Source organism: Elgaria multicarinata, chromosome 6 (assembly GCF_023053635.1).
Source record: "Elgaria multicarinata webbii isolate HBS135686 ecotype San Diego chromosome 6, rElgMul1.1.pri, whole genome shotgun sequence".
In the NCBI taxonomy this organism is placed as follows: Eukaryota; Metazoa; Chordata; class Lepidosauria; order Squamata; family Anguidae; genus Elgaria; species Elgaria multicarinata.
Window position 1 is genome coordinate 117,882,443 of NC_086176.1, and position 22,963 is coordinate 117,905,405.

General features: G+C 46.0%; 1 protein-coding gene across 1 annotated transcript in view; it reads right to left on the reverse strand.

Moving 5' to 3' along the window:
- Positions 1-2,118: 2,118 nt before the first annotated feature.
- The window catches only part of NOL6 (nucleolar protein 6), an 83,903-nt gene continuing 63,058 nt past the window's right edge, over positions 2,119-22,963 (reverse strand). The window contains exons 24-26 of the mRNA XM_063128311.1: positions 16,957-17,157; positions 5,044-5,145; positions 2,119-2,529 (exon numbers count right to left, since the gene is read on the reverse strand). Coding sequence (XP_062984381.1) covers positions 2,380-2,529; positions 5,044-5,145; positions 16,957-17,157 — 453 coding nt within the window. The 3' untranslated portion in view covers positions 2,119-2,379. The remainder of the gene's footprint in view (positions 2,530-5,043; positions 5,146-16,956; positions 17,158-22,963) is intronic.

Here is a 22,963-nt window from a genome sequence, read left to right on the forward strand (position 1 = left end):
ACTCTGCTATTCTATGATTCTATGAGTCCTGCTAAAGGGAGGGGGAGGAGAGAGAACTGATCTTGCCCCATCTGCTACCTTTCCGCTTTGAAGCATAGATCAAGAAGGATCTCCCCGCCCCGCCCTGCATGAAACAGTAGGTTACAGGTGCTCCGAGGCATTTACAATCAGGTCAGGATTTATGGTTTGCACCAAGCACTACTTTAAAACTGTTTGTATACATGCAACACAGTTACACAACCCGTACAATAAAGACTATAGGAAGTTGCCCACAAAGCCAAGCGCTTCAGGGAGGGAGGGAGGGGGAATCCCCTTATTTTAAAGGTCTAAATCTTGAGGCTCCCCTGTCACAACTTTTGCACCTGTCTGTCTGAAAGATGGCAGGTTTCGTCCTGTGGGAAGGGGCTACCAAGCCTGCAAAGTTCATCCAATTCTATCCCCCCTAAATAAAAAGCGTGTAGGCATTTGTTGACATCCCACTTGTCAACGGGCAAGACTCCCGGGACTGTGCAAAACGCACAGCCCTAACACAGGTCTTGCATGACAGGATGTGAACAATAAGAGAAAGCAGTTGCAACACCCAGCACAAACAACAGATTTAGATGAACCGGACAACATACCTCCCCAGTTGGCACCCGTACAGTGGTGCAATCAAAAAACATTAACTAATGCCACTGCTACAATTCGTTGTAAAAAATATCAGCCATGAAAAGAATAATATGAGCATCCAAGGTGCATAGCCAGAGCTGTGTATGTTTTGCGAATGAGCCCCAACAAAGAATTGAACATCCTGGGGTCCTTGGTGTTCATGTGAAACAAAAACAGAAGTTTCTAGTCCTTATGGCTGTGAAGATGACTTTCAAAACTTATAGGTACCCCCTAGGCCAGATCTACACAGTGTCCTAACAATACGATCCCATCATGGTGACGCCATATTTCTCTTGCACATTTATACCTCTTTAGCACACACAATTCTGCGGCTTTTTTGGATAACACGAAATAAAAAGCAGGGGGAAAATACTAGAAAATCGATGTACGGAACACGTAATGTGCCCAAACAATACCGAGAAAAAACACGACTGTAGGTCTAGTTCCGAAACCGGGAGGACTCTCCGCTGAGCTGTGCAGAGGTGGCTGACACAAACTTTGCAAAAGATAAGGCCGTGGATATTTGCAAGTTGCAGAATTTGGCTTTTCTTGCTGCAGAATTTCTAATTTTTAGCACATGGCCTGAAGAGGTCCCAGGATGCCAGTTCCAATAAAGATGCCAACTAGCTTTATCATCTGTCTGTTCACAACTAGTTCCCACCCAGCCTCTTAACAGGGAATCCCACATACAGAGGCCTCCTATAATCGTGCATAGGCCACTGTAGGTACCTGCAGCTGGGTGAGACCCTTTCCAGCCCTTGCCTCGCCTCAACTGTGACTCATCTTCCATCTAGTAATGCTTCACTTTTTCTGGCAGAGAGGGCGGCTTCCCAACCACCACCTTCAACTCCGACTCGGTTAGCTGCTTTTGTCTGCGGCTGAGAAAGGGGAGAATAAGGGTAAAGCCGCTAAAGCAGCCTTCCTCAACCTGGGACGCACCAGATGTGTTGGACTACAACTCCCAGAATGCCCCAGCCAGCTCGGCTGGCTGGGGCATTCTGGGAGGTGCAGTCCAACACATCTGGAGCGCCCCAGGTTGAGGAAGGCTGCGCTAAAGGGTGAACAAACAGAGGCAGCAGTTCACTCAGGGCCTGAACCACAAGGTAACATGAGGGTTAGAAGGAGACTCACCAGCTGTAGGTGCCTGTAGTGGCTGTCAGAACCACTACAAGCTCTAGGAGGCTTCTGCACGTTGGCAGACATTTTGGAAACCTCAAATCTGTTTTAACCCACGTCTGCTTATCTACTCCTTAAACCCAATCCCTCTTAATCCTGCTCCCTTCTCTACCACGTTTGTAGTTGCCTGGCTCCCCTCCCCGTCTCTGTAATTTAACCTTGTTTTTCCAAACCACTTCATGACTGGGAGAGCAGACATCCCCATAGCAATACGTCAACCCAGAACACAATAAGCCTCAGAGAAAACAATATTTTATTCCCTGGGTGCTTTCGGAGGGAATGAAGTCTTAATTAGAATTCTACTTGATGAATAAAGAGCAACTCTGAGGCAAAAGAATTTAATAGCGTTTCTACCATAACAGTGTCCTTTTATGAGAGACGTCAGGGTTATCTAAATTGGAAGAGTCTAGAGGAAGGAACAGGATGGAGCAAGATTTCTGCATAATAAAAATGCCTTTGCTGTAAGAGAATTCTAAATAGAAAAGTTACGGGTGAGAAAAACACCTCAAGTAAACACAGCAACGCTTTAGACATATAGCAGAGTCCCGGAAGGTTCTAAATGGACCATTTCTCTGTACGAGCCTCCACCGATTTGACCAGCCCTTCTCCCAAGATCTCAAAGTCTTCCAAAATGGCCTCCACATTGGGGATAGTCAGGGGTTCAGTGGTGTGGTCTGATACCATCCTCCCTTTCATGTTCGACACCTGCAGTGGAAGCAAAGATACAAGCAAAAGGATTCAGGCTACAGCTCAACTCAAACATCACACAAACCATGGTTGACACTAGCCATAGTTTGCCAAACAACGAGACTAAGGTTCTGAACAAACAAACCCCGGTTTAGAGACTGAGCAGACTTCCCCATCCTGGTGCTGTCCTGCTGTGATGGACTGCAACTCCCATAATTCCCGGGACCTCGAAAGAGCATCCCTTCTCCTATCTGGCAAGTTCCTTTATGTCCCAGGGCAATCCCCAAGTTCAGAGTATTAGCCCTGCAATAATATAATTAGTACAAATATCTTTAAATCTGTTGCAATACTGGTAGCGCAACTCTCCGCTTGCAAAACTCTTTCTATCAATTGTTTTTTGCAATTCAAGGGGAAGATTTACAGCAGGAGCAGAGGTTGCAATTGGAGTCCTTTCCTCTATACCAGTGGTTCCCAGTTGAGGGTCCGTGGACCACAGGGGGTCCACGTAACCCACCCAGGGGGTCCGTGGCACCATTCACATCTTCACCATTCATTTCTGGAGTCCACTGACAACAAATTCCTACCAGAAGTAAAATATAACATCACTGAGCACCTGCGTGGTTTAGCAACTAGCTTCAGAGATTACTTCCCTGCACCTAATCCTGAAAACTCATGGAGAAGGAATCCTTTTGAATGTGGTGATGTACAAACTAACAACTCTATCTGTGGAAGAGCAAGATGCACTCGTTGACGTGACTTGTGATGGTTCACTGAAATCATTTTTCAAAGAATATAGACTGGACCAATTCTGGGTGACGGTTTTTCCTGATTATAAGGAGTTAGGTGAAAAAGCTTTGAAACATCTAGTTCCCTTTTGTTCCACATACCTTTGTGAACAAACATTTTTGACATTTTATTATATGAAGAACAAGCATAGAAATTGGCTCAATGTTGATCCAGATTTGAGATTAAAAGTAGGAAATATTGAACCGGATGTGGAAGGGATTGTTCGGGACAAAAAGAGGCATGATTTCTCCCATCACATTTAGGTTTAGTAGCTGCTAGACAGGTCATAATTTGTTCAATTGTGAACTAGACGTTAGTAAAGTTAAATTCGCCTTTATATTCCTAACTAAATCATTGTCATTTTTGCGTGGTAATATCAAAAATATCACAAATTTTATGGTCTGTTTTTTAGTATACCTAAAATCCTTTGCTTATTAGGAACTACCCCTTATTTTCTCCAAAAAAATTGCTTCGCACAGGTAACTACCATAGAGATAACTTTTTTTTTTCAAAAGTAGGGGGTCCATGGCTTGCATTTGAAAAACAAGGGCTCCACAGTACTTAGCTAATTGGGAACCACTGCTCTGTACAAGTACTACCAATATTTTCTTGTGCTCCCTGAGCAATATTATTTGCATCTTCCCCAAGGAATGCTGTGACTTCTTCACCAACAGGGATGTCTTCCCACTTTCCATGCAACCTCTGCTTCTAGCACCCCTTTCCCATTCTCCAAACAGCACTGGGAGTCTGGAATTCACATAGCGACATATTGTCCCTATTTGCTTTTATCCTTTGCACTTTAGCAACTCTGCCATAACATTCCACAGCATTTTTAATCTCTTTATTTACATCTGAGTAAATGATTGAGGGGAGACATGACAGCACTCTTCAAATACTTAAAAGGTTGTCACACAGAGGAGGGCCAGGATCTCTTCTCGATCCTCCCAGAGTGCAGGACACGGAATAACAGGCTCAAGTTAAAGGAAGCCAGATTCCAGCTGGACATCAGGAAAAACTTCCTGACTGTTAGAGCATTATGACAATGGAACCAGTTACCTAGGGAGGTTGTGGGCTCTCCCACACAAGAGGCCTTCAAGAGGCAGTTGGACAACCATCTGTCAGGGATGCTTTAGGGTGGATTCCTGCATTGAGCAGGGGGTTGGACTCGATGGCCTTGTAGGCCCCTTCCAACTCTGCTATTCTATGATTCTATGATCTCCAGAATTTGTAGCACATAACAAAATAGTTCTATGCAAATCAAATCCCAACTTTCTGCACAAACATCCACTACAGTGATCTACGTTTGCAAGTTTACTTCCATGCCCCACACCTGGCCAGAACATATCTGAATCTAGGCCTCCATGGGAGGATCTATACTACTGCTTTATAATGGTTTATAACAGTATTGGAAACTGTGCAGGCCCAGGACACGTTCCACGGACAGTTTTCCAACCATTTTCAAACTGTTATATTCTGCTTGGCATAGATCCAGCCCCACCCAAGATCCTGGAGGTACGTAGCTTGTCAATGCAGGAATCCTCCTTAAAGTATCCCTGACAGATGGTTGTCCAGCTGCCTCTTGGGAGGATCGAGAAGAGATCCTGGCTCTCCTCTGTGTGACAACCTTTCAAGTATTTGAAGAGTATTTGCCACCTGTATTTACTGCACAACTCCTTGCACACAATTGGCCCAACAGCAGTGGCAATGAAGGCGCCAGTGGCTCAAATCCCAGGGCTGAGACCTCACCTTGAAAGGTTGCGGCTCGAACGCAGGTGGCTTCCAGAGGACTCCGATGACGTCTCCGCCATGCTTGTCATAGAAGAACAGGGCAAGGTCGCTGAAGGCCTCCTGCAAGGTTCAAAGAAGATTGGGGTTCAGCCCAGCCACCAAAAAAGCTACCGCCATCTTGGGGCCGACAAAGACTTCCACAATGACTTGAGCCCCCAGTTCTTCCACTTCCAACAGCCGGTTCCATTCAACAACCCCAGCACTTCTGCCCCAACTTACATGGAATGATGCACCAATTCCAGTTACCTGGAAGAGGTGACAAGGGTGATTGAATGAGCGGAGCACTGACATCTATTTTTAATGGATTTAATGGATTTTTTAATGGATTTCTTCAAGGAGATTTCAACACCTGGGACTACTTATTCATTATTACATTTGTATTACATTTGTATTCCACCTTTTCCCCTCTTGCAGGGAACCCAAGGCAGCTTACATAGTCCTCCTCCTCTCCATTTTATCCTCACAACAACCCTGTGAGGTAGGTTAGGCTGAGAGTCAACCAAAGCCCCCTCGGAGCTTTACAGCCTAGTGTGGACTAGAAAGCAGGCTTTCCCAATTCCCAGCCCACACTCTAACCACTACACCACATTGGTGTAAACTGGGGAAACGCACCAGGCAAAAGACCAGTTTTTCCCCACCTTCATCCTCTTGTGTTGCCCCCCATCCGACGGGGAGCGTGTGACAAACTTCATTCCCCATAACCAAGACCATCACACATTCAGTACTTATATACTTAGCGATACCCATGCAAGTTATCGTTATGAATGGGCGAGCAAATGACCAATGGGGTCAGGCAGAGGGCTAGAAATTGACTGATGGTTGCCAAGGCATTCCCAACCAGGGCAAATTGGTACTTACCCAAACACACACACACAATACCCAATGCCTTTTTTTTAAAAAAAAAAAATGAAACAAAACACAGAATCTCAAAACTAGCCAACCTGTCTAAGGAGACCTGGCCAACGGCCACAGCAGACAATGTGCATACTGAGCTACATAAAGCAAACCATTTGATGAGGGGTGGGCAGAAAGTAGGTCAAGATCTATGGGTGATTTGCAGTAGATCAGACATTGTTTAACGACAGCAACACACGAAAAAAGTGTCTCCAACCCAAATCAGGCTTTCGGAATGAAGAATGCTTACGGACAACCAGGAGGGGTTTGCTGGTTCAGGCTTGGTCAGCCACAGTAACACCCAACTGAGGAATAAGGACTCCTCATGAGTAAAGGTGTACTCATGAGCAAATATTTATTTATTTGTATAGGGTGACCCTATGAAAAGGAGGACAGGGCTCCTGTATCTTTAACAGTTGAGTAGAAAAGGGAATTTCAGCAGGGGTCATTTGTAGGTGTGTAGTAGTTGGTGAAATTCCCTCTACATCACAACGGTTAAAGCTGCAGGAGCTATGCTAGAGTGACCAGCTACAAAAGAGGAAAGGGCTCCTGCAGCTTTAACTTTGGTGATGAAGAGGGAATTTCAGCAGGTGCTGCATGCATACAAATGACGCCTGCTGAAATTCCCTATTCAATACAACTGTTAAAGGTACAGGAGCCCTGTCGTCCTTTCCATATGGTCACCCTAATTTGTGCGATTTGTACCTTGCCTTTCTACAAAGAAAAGATCATTTGTCTAAGTAGACTATTCTTCACGTGGCACTGACAGCTCTGAAGCCTTCAGATCTAGGCAAAGAGCACTAGAACAACATCTGTGCAACAGCTCGCAGACTCTTTCTCTGATTACTGAGTTCTTCTCTGGAATGTCCTGTGTTTGGTCACTGCCTCATGGCCTTCCCTTTGGGACTGACCCTGACTTAAGTCTCTGGAGCTCTATCCCCACCCCGCTGCAAGCAGGACAGAGTCATGGAAACCTGAGCTCAGTTCAGGTACTGAAAACAAATAGCTGGCCAGGGCATGTGCTCACAAGTAGCCCGCTCCTGAATTCTAAGTGTGTGCCAAGCTCTTAAAGACAGAGGTATTTTTTTCACTTGGGTTGCTGGATCACGGGGTTCTACCTACTTCTCAATTAGAGGAAGTCATTCCATGAACAAAATAAAATTAAGCTTGTTGTTGAATGAACCGTGCATGCATTTTAAGTGAAGGGGGAAGAGGTATAACCCGTTTGGTAGCAGCTTGGCACATTCCCTGTTATTTCAGGGTGTGAGGTTCCCAAGGACACGTGAGGTTCCTCATTTGCACAGTGTCACAGAGACCTGAAAAACAGCCATAAACTCTTACTGAATAAATTGCTGGCTTGTGTCCCAATGCTAGCGGGAAACAGAATCTAGGTTAGATTACTGTCACACACTTTATTGTGGGCTGTCTTTGGAGACGGCTCAGAGAATTTAGCAGGCACGGAATACAGCTGCCAGTCTGTTAATGGGAAGAGGTTTCTGTGAATACGTTGGCCAGCTGTTCGTCTCCAGGCCCAATTCAAGGTGCTGGTATTAACCTTTCAAACCGTGTATTTCGTGGAATGTTTCCTTCCGTATAAGCCCCACTGGATGTTAAGAGCCGGTCATCAGGCCCCATTTCCACGCTTCACGAGTTAGGAAGTTACAACGAGCAACAGCAGGGTCTTTTTGGTGTGGCCCCTAACTGTGGAATTTCCTCTCCATTTAAGTCAGGCAGACACAACCCTTCCTTTCATTTCAGGAGAATACTATTCCATTGAGCCTTTTCCATTTGGTTTCATCTTAAGCATTTTGGAGCTTGGCTGCCGTGTCCTTGTATTTTTATCTGGTATTTGTGGTTCTGCTTTGTGTTGTTGCTGAGATTGCTGAACGCAGGCTTAAATTACTACGGTTTCCCCATTATCCCATTATTTTATTTGGTATCTTCTTGTTGTTGTTGTTGTTGTTGTTGTTGTTGTTGTCATCACTACTGTGAAACACTCCCAAAACCATTATGGTTGAAAAACAATATGCAAACATTGGGAAGACGAACATACGGAATGAGTCTTGTGTGTCAAAGGGGTTGTAGGTTCGTGTTACCACTCAACATCAACAACAATAACACTACGAAGGCCAATGACTTCCCAAGAAATGGAACAAGGGATGTGACAGGTTTCCACCCACGACAGCAAAAAAGAAAGAATGAAGCTGTCAATCAATAGCTATAGCCCCGCCCATTCCCAGGAATGCTACGTCTTGAGTGCTCTACCAGCTGACTATTAAACCACAGCTTGGAGGCGGGGTTTCAAGTATAAAAGGAAACCAGCTGCAGCCTCAAAGACCCGGCCGTCAGGATGGAAGACAAGGTTGAGAAGCCATCCCAGAGAAGGTTCATGGCTAGAACCAAGGAGACTTCAGAAGGAATCTCGGCCTAGAGGGAGTCTCTTGGAGGCATTGGCGTGCGGACAACAGGTTCAAAGGGGTCAGCTGAACACCCTAAGCTGCCGCCGCCACCATGTTGCAGTAGCATAGAATAGCAGAGTTGGAAGGGGCCTACAAGGCCATCGAGTCCAACCCCCTGCTCAATGCAGGAATCCACCCTAAAGCATCCCTGAAAGATAGCTGTCGACCTGCATCTTGAAGGCTTGGAGTGTGGAAGAGCCCACAACCTCCCTAGAATCATAGAATAGCAGAGTTGGAAGGGGCCTACAAGGCCATCGAGTCCAACCCCCTGCTCAATGCAGGAATCCACCTTAAAGCATCCCTGAAAGACAGCTGTCGACCTGCATCTTGAAGGCCTGGCGTGTAGAAGAGCCCACAACCTCCCTAGAATCATAGAATAGCAGAGTTGGAAGGGGCCTACAAGGCCATCGAGTCCAACCCCCTGCTCAATGCAGGAATCCACCCTAAAGCATCCCTGACAGGTGGTTGTCCAGCTGCCTCTTGAAGGCCTCTAGTGTGGGACAGCCCACAACTTCCCTAGGTTGTGGGCTCTCCACAACCTCCCTAGGTTGTGGGCTCTCCACAACCTCCCTAGGTTGTGGGCTCTCCACAACCTAGGCCGGTGCTAGCTGTAGGAAAGAGGGTCAAATTCAGCCGCTCCCCACCCCGCTCCTCCTCCGGAAGGCTTTTTTCACCAGTGCAGCTGCTGCCCACCCCAGCTCGCTCACTCTTTCACTCACTCATTCAACCGCTCCCTGCTCCCAGCTGCTCTGCCTGACCTCTCGCGACAGTTGCTGAACAAGGTGGGAGCAGCAGCCACGCTGGGGCCAGGAAGCAGCACGTGGTGGAGCCGAGGAGAGGACTGTTTCTGGAAGGAGTAAGATTGCCCGGAGCTGCGGATTGGGGCCCTCCCCCCTTCGGAGCTGCTGCCCTCCTCTCGTCATCAGCCCTGCAGGTATTGCAATGTTTGGGAGAAAGAGAGAGAGAAAGAGAAGCTGCATGTTTACGTGCCTCCTCTCCTCATCGCTGCCCCACCGCCCACCCCAGTCTGGACTCCAGCAAGAGAAAAGAAAGGGGGAAGGGGGTAGAACTGCAGTGCCCCCCAGGACCTCCTGGCTAAGGAGGTTCATTCAGCAGCACCTTTTTCAGAATGCTTGCTGAAACAATTCCTATCTGCCCTGGCTTATTTTAGGGTGACCAATCCCCTTTTTTCAAGCCGTTCTTTTGGTAAACATGGTATGTGTGTATCTTGTGTCACTTTAAAACAGAGCTGCAGCACAATCCTATGTACGTCTACTCAGAAGTAAGCCCCACTGAGATCACTCAAACTTACTCTGAGGTAAACGTGCATAGGATGCACCCTGAAAATGAAGAGAGGATGAAAAAAAGACAGGAGAAAAAGAATTGTAGAACCAGAATAGCAAGGTCACTGTGGGATATTTAACCATATTTAAAGACAATAAGTACAGTAAAATTAGTGCTCCTCTACTTCAGTCCTAATCAAATAATTACAACAGTGCAGTACAGATTATTTGTTAATTAAAAAAAATACAGTTTACTTCAGTTTTCATTTATTTCGTTTGTTTGATGAATGGAAAAAAGTCCTTTATTACTGGATATTCAATCAATGTGGAATGAGCTCCCTAAGGAGGTTCGCTTGGCACCTACATTATATGCTTTTAGACGCCAGGTGAAGACCTTTTTTATTCTCCCAGCATTTTAACAGGCTATAAATAAATTTTAACTTGGTGTTTTAAAGTTGTAATTTTGCATTGCTGCTGTTTTTATCTGGTTGCGCTTTTATATTGTATTTTATAGTATGGTTTTATACTGTTGTTTTATACTTTGAATGTTTTTAATTTTTATGAACCGCCCAGAGAGCTCTGGCTATTGAGCGGTATAGAAATGTAATAAATAAATAAATAAATAAACACTCCAAACCCGTATGCTCCCGCCTATTCTGGGCCCACAACAGCCACTTTGAAAACTTTGGAGGGCCTGGGAGTTCCTGCATTTCCTTGTAGCACCGCACGCTCCCAAATTCCTATATGAAGTTCAAGTGGTACAATTAAGCCTTCAGTAATCCACAGGCATAAAGGTGCATTCATCTGCAGAAGCAGCATTCAGAAACTCAGGCGCTTCCTTGACGGGCAGGAAAATATAGCAAGAACAGGCAACTCCCCATACAGAATCCCCCTTCATTCTTTTCCCACACCCCCACCCCATAACGCACACAGAAGACACTAACATGTTCAGCATCAAGAGTGTGCCAAGCAGAAAGCTCTCTCCCTCGTGACCCCGGACTCCCAACCTTATTCACCTGGGGCATCTTGTGAGCCTACCAGGGGTGTCAGGCCGCCCACTGCTTCCTGCTGGCCTTAATGGACTCATAGTTAGATCCAAGGACTTTGACGAAAAGACTATCATGGCAATGGGACCTCCTTGCCCTGACAAATGAATAAGCCAATAAAGAACACGTCTTAAAAGTTTGACCCTTCTTTGTGACAGATGAGCTCAAATGCGAAAGGTACAGCAATCTGCACTGGGCGCTCCGTAGGACAACCTTCTGTAACTGGGTTCTCTCCAGATGTCCTAGTCTACTATATGTACCTAGTCCCATATGTACCAGCCTGGACATTAAGATCATCTTCTAGGGTCCTTCTCCGTGAGCCCCTGCCAAAGGAGGTGCGGTGAGTGGATACTAGGAGGAGGGCCTTTTCTGCTGTGCCCCCCCCCCCAGCTGTGGAACGAGCACCCTAAAGAGGCTTGCCTGGCGCCTACGTTGTCCTCTTTCCAACACCAGAGGAAGGCCTTTTTATTTTCCCAGAATTTTAGCATTTCACCCTCCTAGATTTTGCTGTTTTAAATCTGTATCTTAAATCTCTATTTTAAATTTCTACATGCTGCACAGTTTTATTCTGGTTCTACATTTGTATGGTGGTTTCAGGGCCGGTGCCAGACCATTTTGCGCCCTAGGCAAGGCGAGCTACTTGCACACACACACCCAAAATTGCCAACTTCGATTCAGTTGTTCAAGAAGAGTTGCTGAACTATTATATTTTCCTTTTATTATGTTTTTTTCTTAAAACAGCTAATTTGTATAAAACTGTGACCCTTAAAGGGCAGTTTTGCACCCCTCTGAAGTCTGCGCCCTGGGCGGCTGCCTAGTTGACCTAATGGTAGCACCAGCCCTGGATGGTTTTATACTGTGAGTTTAAGCTGCCCAGGGTTCTTGGTTCTTGGGCGGTATAGAAAGCAAATACATACATACATTCGTATAAATAAATGAATGGATGTTGGGAGAAATTCACAACAGATTCAAAGGAACTGGATTTCTATCAATCTGACCTGTGGATTTCGTAGTGGAGCGGCTTTTGCCGTGTCACGTGGAATCAAGGACTTGCAGACTAGCCTTTCACTTGTGTGTGTGTGTGTGGATTTGTGCTTAGTGTGCCTTAGCATTAATGGGCACTTGCGCAAATGCGCTAATTGGCATTACTGAAAGCGCATTCACACTAATTCACATTAACTAATTGTTGCATTGGTCATCCTCAGGGGTCCTTCTCCGCGAGCCCCTGCCAAAGGAAGTGAGGCAGGTGGCTACCAGGAGCAGGGCCTTCTCTGCTGTGGCACCCCGGCTGTGGAATGAGCTCCCTAAGGAGGTTCGCTTGGCACCTACATCATCTGCCTTTAGACGCCAGGTGAAGACCTTTTTATTCTCCCAGCATTTTAACAGGCTATAAATAAATTTTAACTTGGTGTTTTAAAGTTGTAATTTTGCATTGCTGCTGTTTTTATCTGGTTGAGCTTTGATATTGTATTTTATATTATGGTTTTATACTGTTGTTTTATACTTTGAATGGTTTTAATTTTTTGTGAAACGCCCAGACAGCCCTGGCTATTGGGCGGTATAGAAATGTAATAAAAAATAAATAAATAAATAAAGCCAAATAAACGTAAGTAGGATGAAATTCTGGCCAATAAATAAATAAATACCATAAATCTGGTGACGCTGGAAGAAAAGACACCCATCCCTAGACTACAGCTCCCATCAGCCCCATGCCACACAGATAGAGCCTGAGTTGCATACATTTTTCAGGTTCATCAGACACATAGTGTTGATACGATATAGTATTTTTGTCTTCTGGTGGGGCGGCAATTCACAGTTGACTGGTAGAATCAAATGCTTGGCCACGAAGCCCAGGCTTCATTGATTATTATTATTATTTTAATTGATATTATTATTATTATTATTATTATTATTTACATTTGTATATCACCCCATGGCCAAGGCTCTCTGGGCAGTTTACATAGGATAAAAACACTTAAAAATATACAAAAAAATTAAATCACAAAAACATACGATTTAAAACCACAAAAACATATAAAAACCAACCCAGGCTAATGACATATTGCTAAATGCCTGGGAGAAGAGAAAAGTCTTGACCTGGCGCCGAAAAGATAACTATGTCGGCGCCAGGCAGGCCTCATCAAGGAGATCGTTCCACAATTGGGGGGCCACCCCAGAAAAGGCCCTCTCTCTTGCTGCCCGTCCTCCGAGCTTCCCTCGGAGTAGGCACCCAGAGGAGGACTTTGGAGGTCGACGCCTGCGGATCCAACAAGGCAAGGCAGTTCATAGAATCATAGAATAGCAGAGTAGGAAGGGGCCTCCAAGGCCATCGAGTCCAACCCCCTGCTCAATGCAGGAATCCACCCTAAAGCATCCCTGACAGAGGGTTGTCCAGCTGCCTCTTAGAACCATAGAATAGCAGAGTAGGAAGGGGCCTCTAAGGCCATCAAGTCTAAACCCCTGTTCAATGCAGGGATCCACCCTAAAGCATCCCTGACAGATGGTTGTCCAGCTGCCTCTTGAAGGCCTTATGACAGGTCCCTGCAACCTGCTTACGATTTAAAAGTTAGACAGTGATGGGAGAGGATGACTGGATATGAGCAAATACAGTTGCATACATTTTGTTTTGATCAGGGACAAAGACTGCTAGGGGGCTCGGGGGGTTCTGATACTAGGAAATAGCTTTACAGAATAAATACATGTCTGTGATTTGGGAGGAATTCCCAGGCATGACCGGATACCCTCCTAAATGACAGCGCTGTCAAGGCTCGCAGTGAGCAGGGGATTGCTCAACACAGACCACAACGTTGCTTCAGGGATGTCGCCATCACACACGCTGAGGGCTTCGCTGAGCAGCGCCAGCACGCGGGGGCTTCCCTGAGGCTGCAGCTGGCCCGAGAGAACCCAGTGACGGCGCTGGACATCACCAGCCACCTTGCAACAGAGGGGCGGATGAGAGAGCGAGAGAAAACAGGTTCCATCCTGATCGGTTTCCATGGCCTTCTCGTGAGAAGGACATTGCCCAGCGAGCACAGGGCCCTTTTCTAAAAGCATCTGGATTTGGGCGATTTCGACATCCTCTGAATCATTTTAAAAGGAGGAAACGGAACCTAGGCTGGAGACAGAGCAATAATCCCCCTAAGTACCTCTTTTATTAGCTTTCATCGCTTTGTTGGGAAAACGCCCGTCATTACAAAGAGGTGCCGGGGTGAAAGTGACAGTGGAAACCATCTATTGCTTTGAACAGACAGACAGACACACTGCATTCCCACACTTCTTATTATTCATATAGTGCAGCGTGCCCCAACCTGGTGGCTTCCAGATGTGTTGCAGTCCAGCACATCTGGAGGGCACGAGGTTGGGGAAGGCTGATATAGTGCCATCGATGCACACTGGCGCTTTGCAGAGTATAAGAGGACATGTGAACCGCCCAGAGAGCTTCGGCTATTGGGCAGTATAGAAACGAAATAAATAAATAATTAAATAAACGTGTCTGTCCCGAGGAGCTTACAAACTAAAATTCGACACAGGAGAAACAACAGAGAAGGGGGAAGGAGGGAGTGGACGCAGGGATAGACAGGGAACCAATATGCATTTGTTTCAGTTATACACGCTTAGGCCTAGTTAGAGGTTCAGGGGAAGTACAGTATGGAAACTGGGGGTTTGAGCCAGAGGCCAAAACAAAAAGTTGCCTCTTGAGGAGGTAAGAACATAAGAACATATTTAGAGCCCTGCTGGATCTGACCAAGGGTCCATCTAGTCCAACACTCTGTTCACACAGGGGCCAACCAGCTGTCGGCCAGGAACCCATGAGCAGGACATGGTGCAACAGCACCCTCCCACCCATGTTCCCCAGCAACTGGTGCACACAGGCTTACTGCCTCAGATATTGGAGGTAGCACATAACCATCAGGGCTAGTAGCCATGGATAGCCTTCTCCTCCTCCAGGAATTTATCCAACTCCCTTTTAAAGCCATCCCAATTGGTGGCCATCACTACATCTTGTGTCAGTGAGTTCCATAATTTCAGACGCTCGTCACCAGTCAAGTTCTCCGGGAGGCTGTTTCAAGCGTACACAGAAAGAGATCCCCTTTGGCTAGGCCAGGCCAGAGCAGCCAGGGGGTATTTATTTTATTATTTATTTATTTTATTTATTTTATTTATTTATTTATTGCATTTTTATACCGCCCAAGAGCCGAAGCTCTCTGGGCGGTTGACAAAAATTAAAACCGTAAGAAAACAACCAACAGTCTAAAAACACAAAATACAAAACCCAGTATAAAAAGCAGGTTTTGATGCCCCGTAATGGGAAAGGGGAACACCTCATTTCCTTCTCCTTGGAGTGAATGGCGCCCGTTCACTTCTCCAGAAGAACGCTTGAGACGTGGACTCAGGGAAACCACCAGGGTAGGGCTTAACCACGTTTAGAGAACCACGTTTCTTGCAAGGGGATGCAAAGAAGGACTCTCTGGGCGGTCGTGCTGATTGCAGGCTGTTTCCTTTGTGTCTTAGGATTCCGCAGGAGCCATTGAGGTTCTAGCCCACGGTTGCCTACAGGACTGCATGGGGCGTCCTGTCTCTGGGGCTACAATCCAGCGTGCATTCACTCAGGAGGAGTCCCATTAAACAAAGTGGGACTTAAAACCAGATAAACCTAGAAAGGATGCTATTCAATACGAATTGCTGGAGAAGAGCAGCAGGAAAGAGCTACTGTGCTCATGTCTTGCTCGTGGGCTTCCCATTGGAGCATACGGTCAGCCAGCATGAGGCTGTACTGAGGAAGAAGAGGCCATTCCATCTGCCTTGCCGAAAGACTTAATTTTCTTTCCTCTTCCCTCCCCGTTTCACTTTCCTTGTGTGTCGTGTCTTTTTAGATTGTCAGTCTGTGAGCAGGGACTGGAGGAGAAGGCTATCAATGGCTACTAGTCCTGATGGCTATGTGCTACCTCCAATATCAGAGGCAGTATGCCTATATAAACCAGTTGCTGGGGAACATGGGTGGGAGGGTTGCTATTGCCCTCATGTCCTGCACGTGGGTTTCCCGTGGGCGGCTGGTTGACCACTGCATGAACAAAATGAAGGACCAGCTGGATCCTTGGACTGACCCAGCAGGGCTCTTCTTAAGTTTTTATGACTTGTACTGATCATATGCAAGCCACTATGGGAGTCTTTTTTGTCTCAGAAGAGGCATAAAAATATTTTAAATAAATAAATATATAAACATATATGCACTCCCAGAGTGCAGGACACGGAATAACGGGCTCAAGTTACAGGAAGCCAGATTCCAGCTGGACATCAGGAAAAACTTCCTGACTGTTAGAGCAGTACAACTATGGAACCAGTTACCTAGGGAGGTGGTGGGCTCTCCCACACTAGAGGCCTTCAAGAGGCAGCTGGACAACCCTCTGTCAGGGATGCTTTAGGGTGGATTCCTGCATTGAGCAGGGGGTTGGACTAGATGGCCTTGTAGGCCCCTTCCAACTCTGCTATTCTATGATTCTATAAATAAATATTAGCCCTGATAACTAAATGGAGCCAACCCGCTTATTGGCAGTATACTTCCAAAGAGCAGACACTGCAAAAAGACAATGAGGAAGGGCTGCTGTCTTCACACCCTGCTTATGAGTTTCCCAAGAGACATACGTCTGACCACTGCTGGAATACTGGGCCAAATGGATCTGTTCTTGCCCTTCTCGATGGATTCAGCTGCATTATGCAATCGATTAATGTCACAGTCCTTAAGCCCATGGAAAGGGTTAGTCTTTATATCAACATCTAAGTTCTTGTTGGTGCTTGTTCACGCTAATTCTGATGTCAGGCATGAGTGCCGATGAGTACGTAGCCAAAATGCCGCCACCCCCACACAAGAGCAGCTTTGGCAAAGCTGCAAGTTTTACAGAACAATGACAAAGTTGGTCAGGAAAATAAATAAATAATGGCAACAAAAAAAACCCACTGTGGTCAGTGGCGATGGAACGGTGAACTTGACTGTTCGGGGGGAAACCAGGTACAATGGGTAATGGAGCACTCCGGAAGAGGGCATGGTTGGCTGATTAAAACCCTAAACAGGATCAATCCGAACAGCAACGTTTTGCTGCATTCTCACTTGTAATTAATCAACTGCACAAAGATTGGGCTAAATCGTTTTCCCAACTCCTATTGAGCAACGTTCAGCATGGGCACACTCACCCGCAGCTCCTGGAGGTAGAGTTGTACCGGGTCGTAATCCACCACGGGGAAAGCGAAGGTTTTCACTGCTGCTTCCCTTTTCAACATCCCCCGGCTGAACGATTTGACTGGCCGGTCCACAGCCTCCAAGTGCCTTGGGATCTGCTTGGGGTTCAGGTGGAGAAGGACGTCGTAGTGGTCCAGAGGTGGACGGAAGACCATCTGCAAGAGAGAAACCCAGGGATGCTACGTGCGAGGCAGGCACCAAGAGGAGGACCAGAAGGAAGTCTCTCAGGTCCTCCTCTTCTCAACAAGGTGCGACCAAGGCCTCAAGGACAACATCAAATTCTTGTCAGTTACGTAGTTACTAAAGCAAATTCTGAAGGGAGACGCAACGCTGTCCCTCCTATCATCCAAGGGCCAGAAATGTTGACCATGACCATCTGGAGTGGACCAGCAAGGTAGTCTTTTTGAGATAGCCTATTGCCCTGGTAAAATGATCACGTATGATGGGCATTTGTAATGACTGAAAAAACACCTAAACTGTGTTAAAAACACACACACACACACAATTGTTTTGGGCTATATGTTTGGGGCTATATGTTAGACAACTTTTGCCCAATTAGGGCTCAAGAGAGATCAAATTGCCCAGAAAAAATCCATAAAGTATTGAAATAATTTTTGGCAGCATCACTGAAGAGTTGCAGAACACACAGTGCATAATCTGTAAAGCAAGCAAGAAAAATCTTGCTTTTTGGATTACACTTATAGATCAAATTGTTCGTAGAGGGCCGAGGTGTGATCTGTCTGCTGCATATTACCGTATTTCTTCAATTCTAAGACGCCATCGATTGTAAGACGCACACTAATTTCAGTACCACCAACAGGAAAAAAAGCTTTGATTCTAAGAAATAATAAACGCACCCGCGATTCTAAGACACACCCCGTTTTTAGAGATGTTTATATGGGGGAAAAAGTGCGTCTTAGAATCAAAGAAATACGGTATTCATCAAAAATCTCCTCATTTAGCCTTTTATCTGACACTAATCAATAGTCAATCATACCTCTACTGAGGTAACGTTCCTGGTGCAAAACAATGTTCCCACCCTTTCGTCTGTCAGCACGGTTCCTTCTAAATAAGTGGGTCTTTTAATAGAGTGGGTTGGTGCCAATCTAGATTCAATGAAACACTATTTTTTAAAAACCAGTTTACAACCCTAGAATAATTATTAGACAGGATCCCCACTGGTAATGAGTAGCTTTTACTAGAGGGGGTAAAAAAACCCACCACCTTTATGCTTCGTCTATAAAAAAAGGCAGAAATACATCACACTCAAATCTGATCACAAGGCAGCAAAACACATTGACAAATGCAATGTACTCTAGGTGAAATAAAAGTCGGTGAAAAAGAAAGAGGGCTTGATCCTATAATGTGTTGTATTATGCTGGTAGCTCAGGGGCTAAGCGCCTCCTTTGCATGCAGAGGATCCCAGATTCAATCTCCTGCCTGAAATCCTGGTAAGTTGATGCTGCCGGTCAGTGTCACCAATGCTGGGGTAGATGGACCAGGGGTCTGACTTAGTAGAAGACAGCTTGCTATGTTACTGAGTCCTCATGGTTGTACATGCCATTTGCCTGCTCGGAAATGTCCCCCCGTGTGCTGCTTTTGGTCCATGGCCCACTGGCCGCTGCAGGAACACGGGGAGGGCACCCACTTCTTTCACACTGGGAAGGGTCAGGTCAGAAGCAGCGCTTCATAAACTGTTCAGGTTACAGGAAGCCAGATTCCAGCTGGACATCAGGAAAAACTTCCTGACTGTTAGAGCAGTATGACCATGAAACCAGTTACATAGGGAGGTGGTGGGTTCTCCCACACTAGAGGCTTTCAAGAGGCAGCTGGACAACCATCTGTCAGGGATGCTTTAGGGTGGATTCCTGCATTGAGCAGGGGGTTGGACTCAATGGCCTTGTAGGCCCCTTCCAACTCTGCTATTCTATGATTCTATGACCCCTGGGATGTATCGGCTCGACCTCCTGATTCTGTCTTGCACCCGCCTCATTCTTTGCACTTTTTGTTTTTAGCCCTGGAGAGTGGCCTCCCAGAGAATTTTTATTAGGGACGCATTGCCAAAAGCATAGAATCATAGAATAGCAGAGTTGGAAGGGCCTATAAGACCATCGAGTCCAACCCCCTACTCAATGCAGGAATCCACCCTAAAGCATCCCTGACAGAGGGTTGTCCAGCTGCCTCTTGAAGGCCTCAAGTGTGGGAGAGCCCACAACCTCCCTAGGTAACTGGTTCCATTGTCATACTGCTCTAACGCTCAGGAAGGTTTTCCTGATGTCTAGCTGGAATCTGGCTTCCTTTAACTTAAGCCCGTTATTCCGTGTCCTGCACTCTGGGAGGATCGAGAAGAGATCCTGGCCCTCCTCTGTGTGACAACCTTTTAAGTCTTTGAAGAGTGCTCTCATGTCTCCCCTCAATCTTCTCTTCTCCAGGCTAAACATGCCCAGTTCTTTCAGTCTCTCCTCATAGGGCTTTGTTTCCAGACCCCTGATCATCCTGGTTGCCCTCCTCTGAACACGTCCCAGTTGGTCATAGCCAGGCCTGTGCGTACTCTATGCTATATAAACAAAAGAAATCCTGTATCCAGGCAATCCAAGTTCTGTGTCAAGAAAAGCACATTTGCCTGTGCCTTCTCTCTCTACACTACCTTATTCTGCAATTGTTTACATTTTGCCTCATTTTGCTTGGTTCTCTTGTTTATTTTATTGATTACATTTATATCCTGCCTTTTTTCCTTCTTAAGGAACCCAAGGTGGTGTACATAATCCTCCTCCTCTCTATTTTATCCTCACAACAACAACCCTGTGAGGTAGGTTGGGTTGAGAGTCTGGGCCCAAAATCATCCTGTAAGCTTCCATGACGGAGTGGGGACTAGAACCCGGATCTCCCGACTCCCAGTCCAACACTACACCACACTGGTTCTCTTGGTTATGGCTGCAACATCTACAATTATATCTCAAAATACTAGATCCCAAAGGGGTCATATCCCATGGTGGGAGATTCAGGGCAGAGAAAAGGAAGGACCTCTTCACAAAGCAGAGAGTTAAACTCTGGAACTCACTACCACAAGATGTGGTGATGACCATGGATGGCTTTAAAAGGGGGTTGGATAAATCCCTGGAGGAGAAGGCTGTCAATGGCTACTAGCCCTGATGGTTGCGTGCTATCTCCAGTATCAGAGGCAGTAAGCCTGTGTGCACCATTTGCAGGGGAACATGGGTGGGAGGGTGCTGTTGCACCATGTCCTGCTTGCAGGTTTCCCATGGGCAGCTGGATGGCCACGTTGTAAAGAGAACAGTGGACCAGATGGACCCTTGGTCTGATCCTGCATGGCTCTTCTGATATTCTTAAAGCCCACCCCAAATACTGAAAATCTTTCCCGCACCCACCTCTGGCAGGGATTATCCACACACTTTCGAGAACATCACATCATCTATAAGGACTAGAACCTTGTGTTGACAGTTTTTTAAATTAAGCTGAAATTCTTAGAAAGTGTGTGGGAGGTGAGCCCTTTGCCAAGGGATTTCGCAAGAATGCTGAGACCGATCGAAAAAACCAGTTTGTTGTGGGTTGAACAGGATTCATCCAAGTTCCTTCTGCCAGGAACCCTTGCTGAAGCTTACAATCCCCCACCTCAATATTTGTAATACCGATTTCGCTTACTCAACACTAGGCAGGAAACCAAACTCCCTCCCCGCCGCCTGCTAAGCAGATCCCTTGGGGACTAAAACCCAAACGTCGGATGCAGCTTGGCAGCTGTGCGTGTAACCTACGCACAGATACCATCTACGCATCTCCACCGTAGGAAGCGGGCCAACCGTTCATCAGGTCCATTCGTCCCCTCCCCTGCCTGGGAGGATTCCATCGCACAACTTTCTCAGCCTCACAGTTCTGGCCGCAAAGGGGAAAAAAAAGAGAAAACCCCAGGACAACGCTGCAGCTGCACGGCAGCCTCAGGGAGTGTCTGTCACCCTCAAGCGGGCTTTAAAATAACACAACATCATGTTGTATATTTTGCTGATTGTTACATTCCAAAAGAGCGTTGTGCTCCAAGCAAACACTGGTATTTACATTTAAAGCCCTAAACCAGTGTTTCCCAAAGTGGGCGGCATCGCCCCCTTGGGGGCGGTGGGATTGGATAGGGGGGCGTTAAGAGGCAAGGGGGCAGCAGGGGGGGGCACTAAGAGGCAAAAGGGCGGGGGGGCGCTCGAGGTGGTCTTTTCCAAGAAGCGCCTCTCCAGAAGGTCTTAAAACCAGGGACATTTTTATGGGAGAAGGTAGTTTGGTCCCAAGCCATATAGGGGAAGAATCCACACATGTATTAATACATGTATTAGTCCTTTTAACGGTGAATTGAAATGTTTCAAAAGCACCAAAACATGAATGAAGAGACATACCCTGCTTGGTGTGCCCTGCCAAGCCGGCTGCACAACAGAGGCGTTTGCTATCTTTTCCCTCGCTCCTTCGGCAGGTGCTTTGCATTTTGAATAAATATTCAATTAATTGTTACTGTTTTGAATTTTATTGTTATTATCTTCCTTAGTGGGCCGTTGAAAACTGCTATTCTAATAGTGATTTTTATAGTTTAGGGTCGGGGGCACTGGGCATGAGTTTGTGGAACCAAGGGGGCGGTGACCTGAAGAAGTTTGGGAACCACTGCCCTAAACAGTTTGGGGCCAGGCTATCTGAAGGAATGCCTCCTCCCATATGTACCTGCCTGAACCCTAAGGTCATCCTCAGGGGTCCTTCTCCACAAGCCCCTGTCAAAGGAAGTGAGGCAGGTGGCTACCAGGAGGAGGGCCTTCTCTGCTGTGGCACCCCGGCTGTGGAATGAGCTCCCTAAGGAGGTTCTCTTGGCACCTACATTATATTCTTTTAGACGCCAGGTGAAGACCTTTTTATTCTCCCAGCATTTTAACAGTCTATATAAATAAATTTTAACTTGGTGTTTTAAATTTGTAATTTTGCATTGCTGCTGTTTTTATCTGGTTGAGCTTTGATATTGTATTTTATATTATGGTTTTATACTGTTGTTTTATACTTTGAATGTTTTTAATTTTTGTGAACCGCCCAGAGAGCTCCGGCTATTGGGCGGTTTAGAAATGTAATAAATAAATAAATAAATTTAATCAATCATCATCAATGTTTTAAATCTGCAGCCAAACTGCCTCCTAAAGGAAGCTCTGTTCTGCAAACTCCCACCGAGTTATTTCTATTTATTTCCATGGAAATCTATATCCTGACTTCCTGGTGCCTTTGCACAACTCGAAGCAGCTCACCATAATTTAAAACTACAATACATGTAAAATCACAGACTCAATTAAAAAAATACAACGGGAATAAAAATACAGAGACTAGAAATAAAACAAACAAAACATTTAGCAGGCAAAAGCCTGCCGGAGTAGAAATGTCTTCCCCAACTGGCGAAAGACATCCAGAGTCAGAGGCTAGCCATACTTCAGGGCTTCCTCAAGATCCGTGCAGCCACTGAGAAGGCCCTGTTTGTCGTCACTATCAACCATGAATCTGTCCTGAGTGGAACACACAGCAAGATCTGTGCTTCTGATCTTAGAGACAAGGCAGGTTGGCATGGGAGGAGGTGATCCTTCAGGTATCCCAGCCACCTAGAACTTTAAAGGTAACCAATGATGCAAATGCAGCAAATTTACATACATTTTGCATACTGTATTCTGTCATTATTAAAACCATTCTGAGCAATCTAAACTAGTTGTGCGGCACCAGGAATTTATGTGATGCACGCCCTGAGATCTTATTGATATAGGGCGGGGTATAAATGTTTTAAATAAATAAATAAATAACCCCTGGAAATAGTTCCACCAGCTCTGTTGGCTTCTGAGATCCTGCCAGCTGCTGCCTACAAACTGACATTCATAAGGACTAGAAACCTACTTCAAAAAGGAAAGGAAGTTTAAGATTCTTAGGAAGGTGATTCTGCAGCCG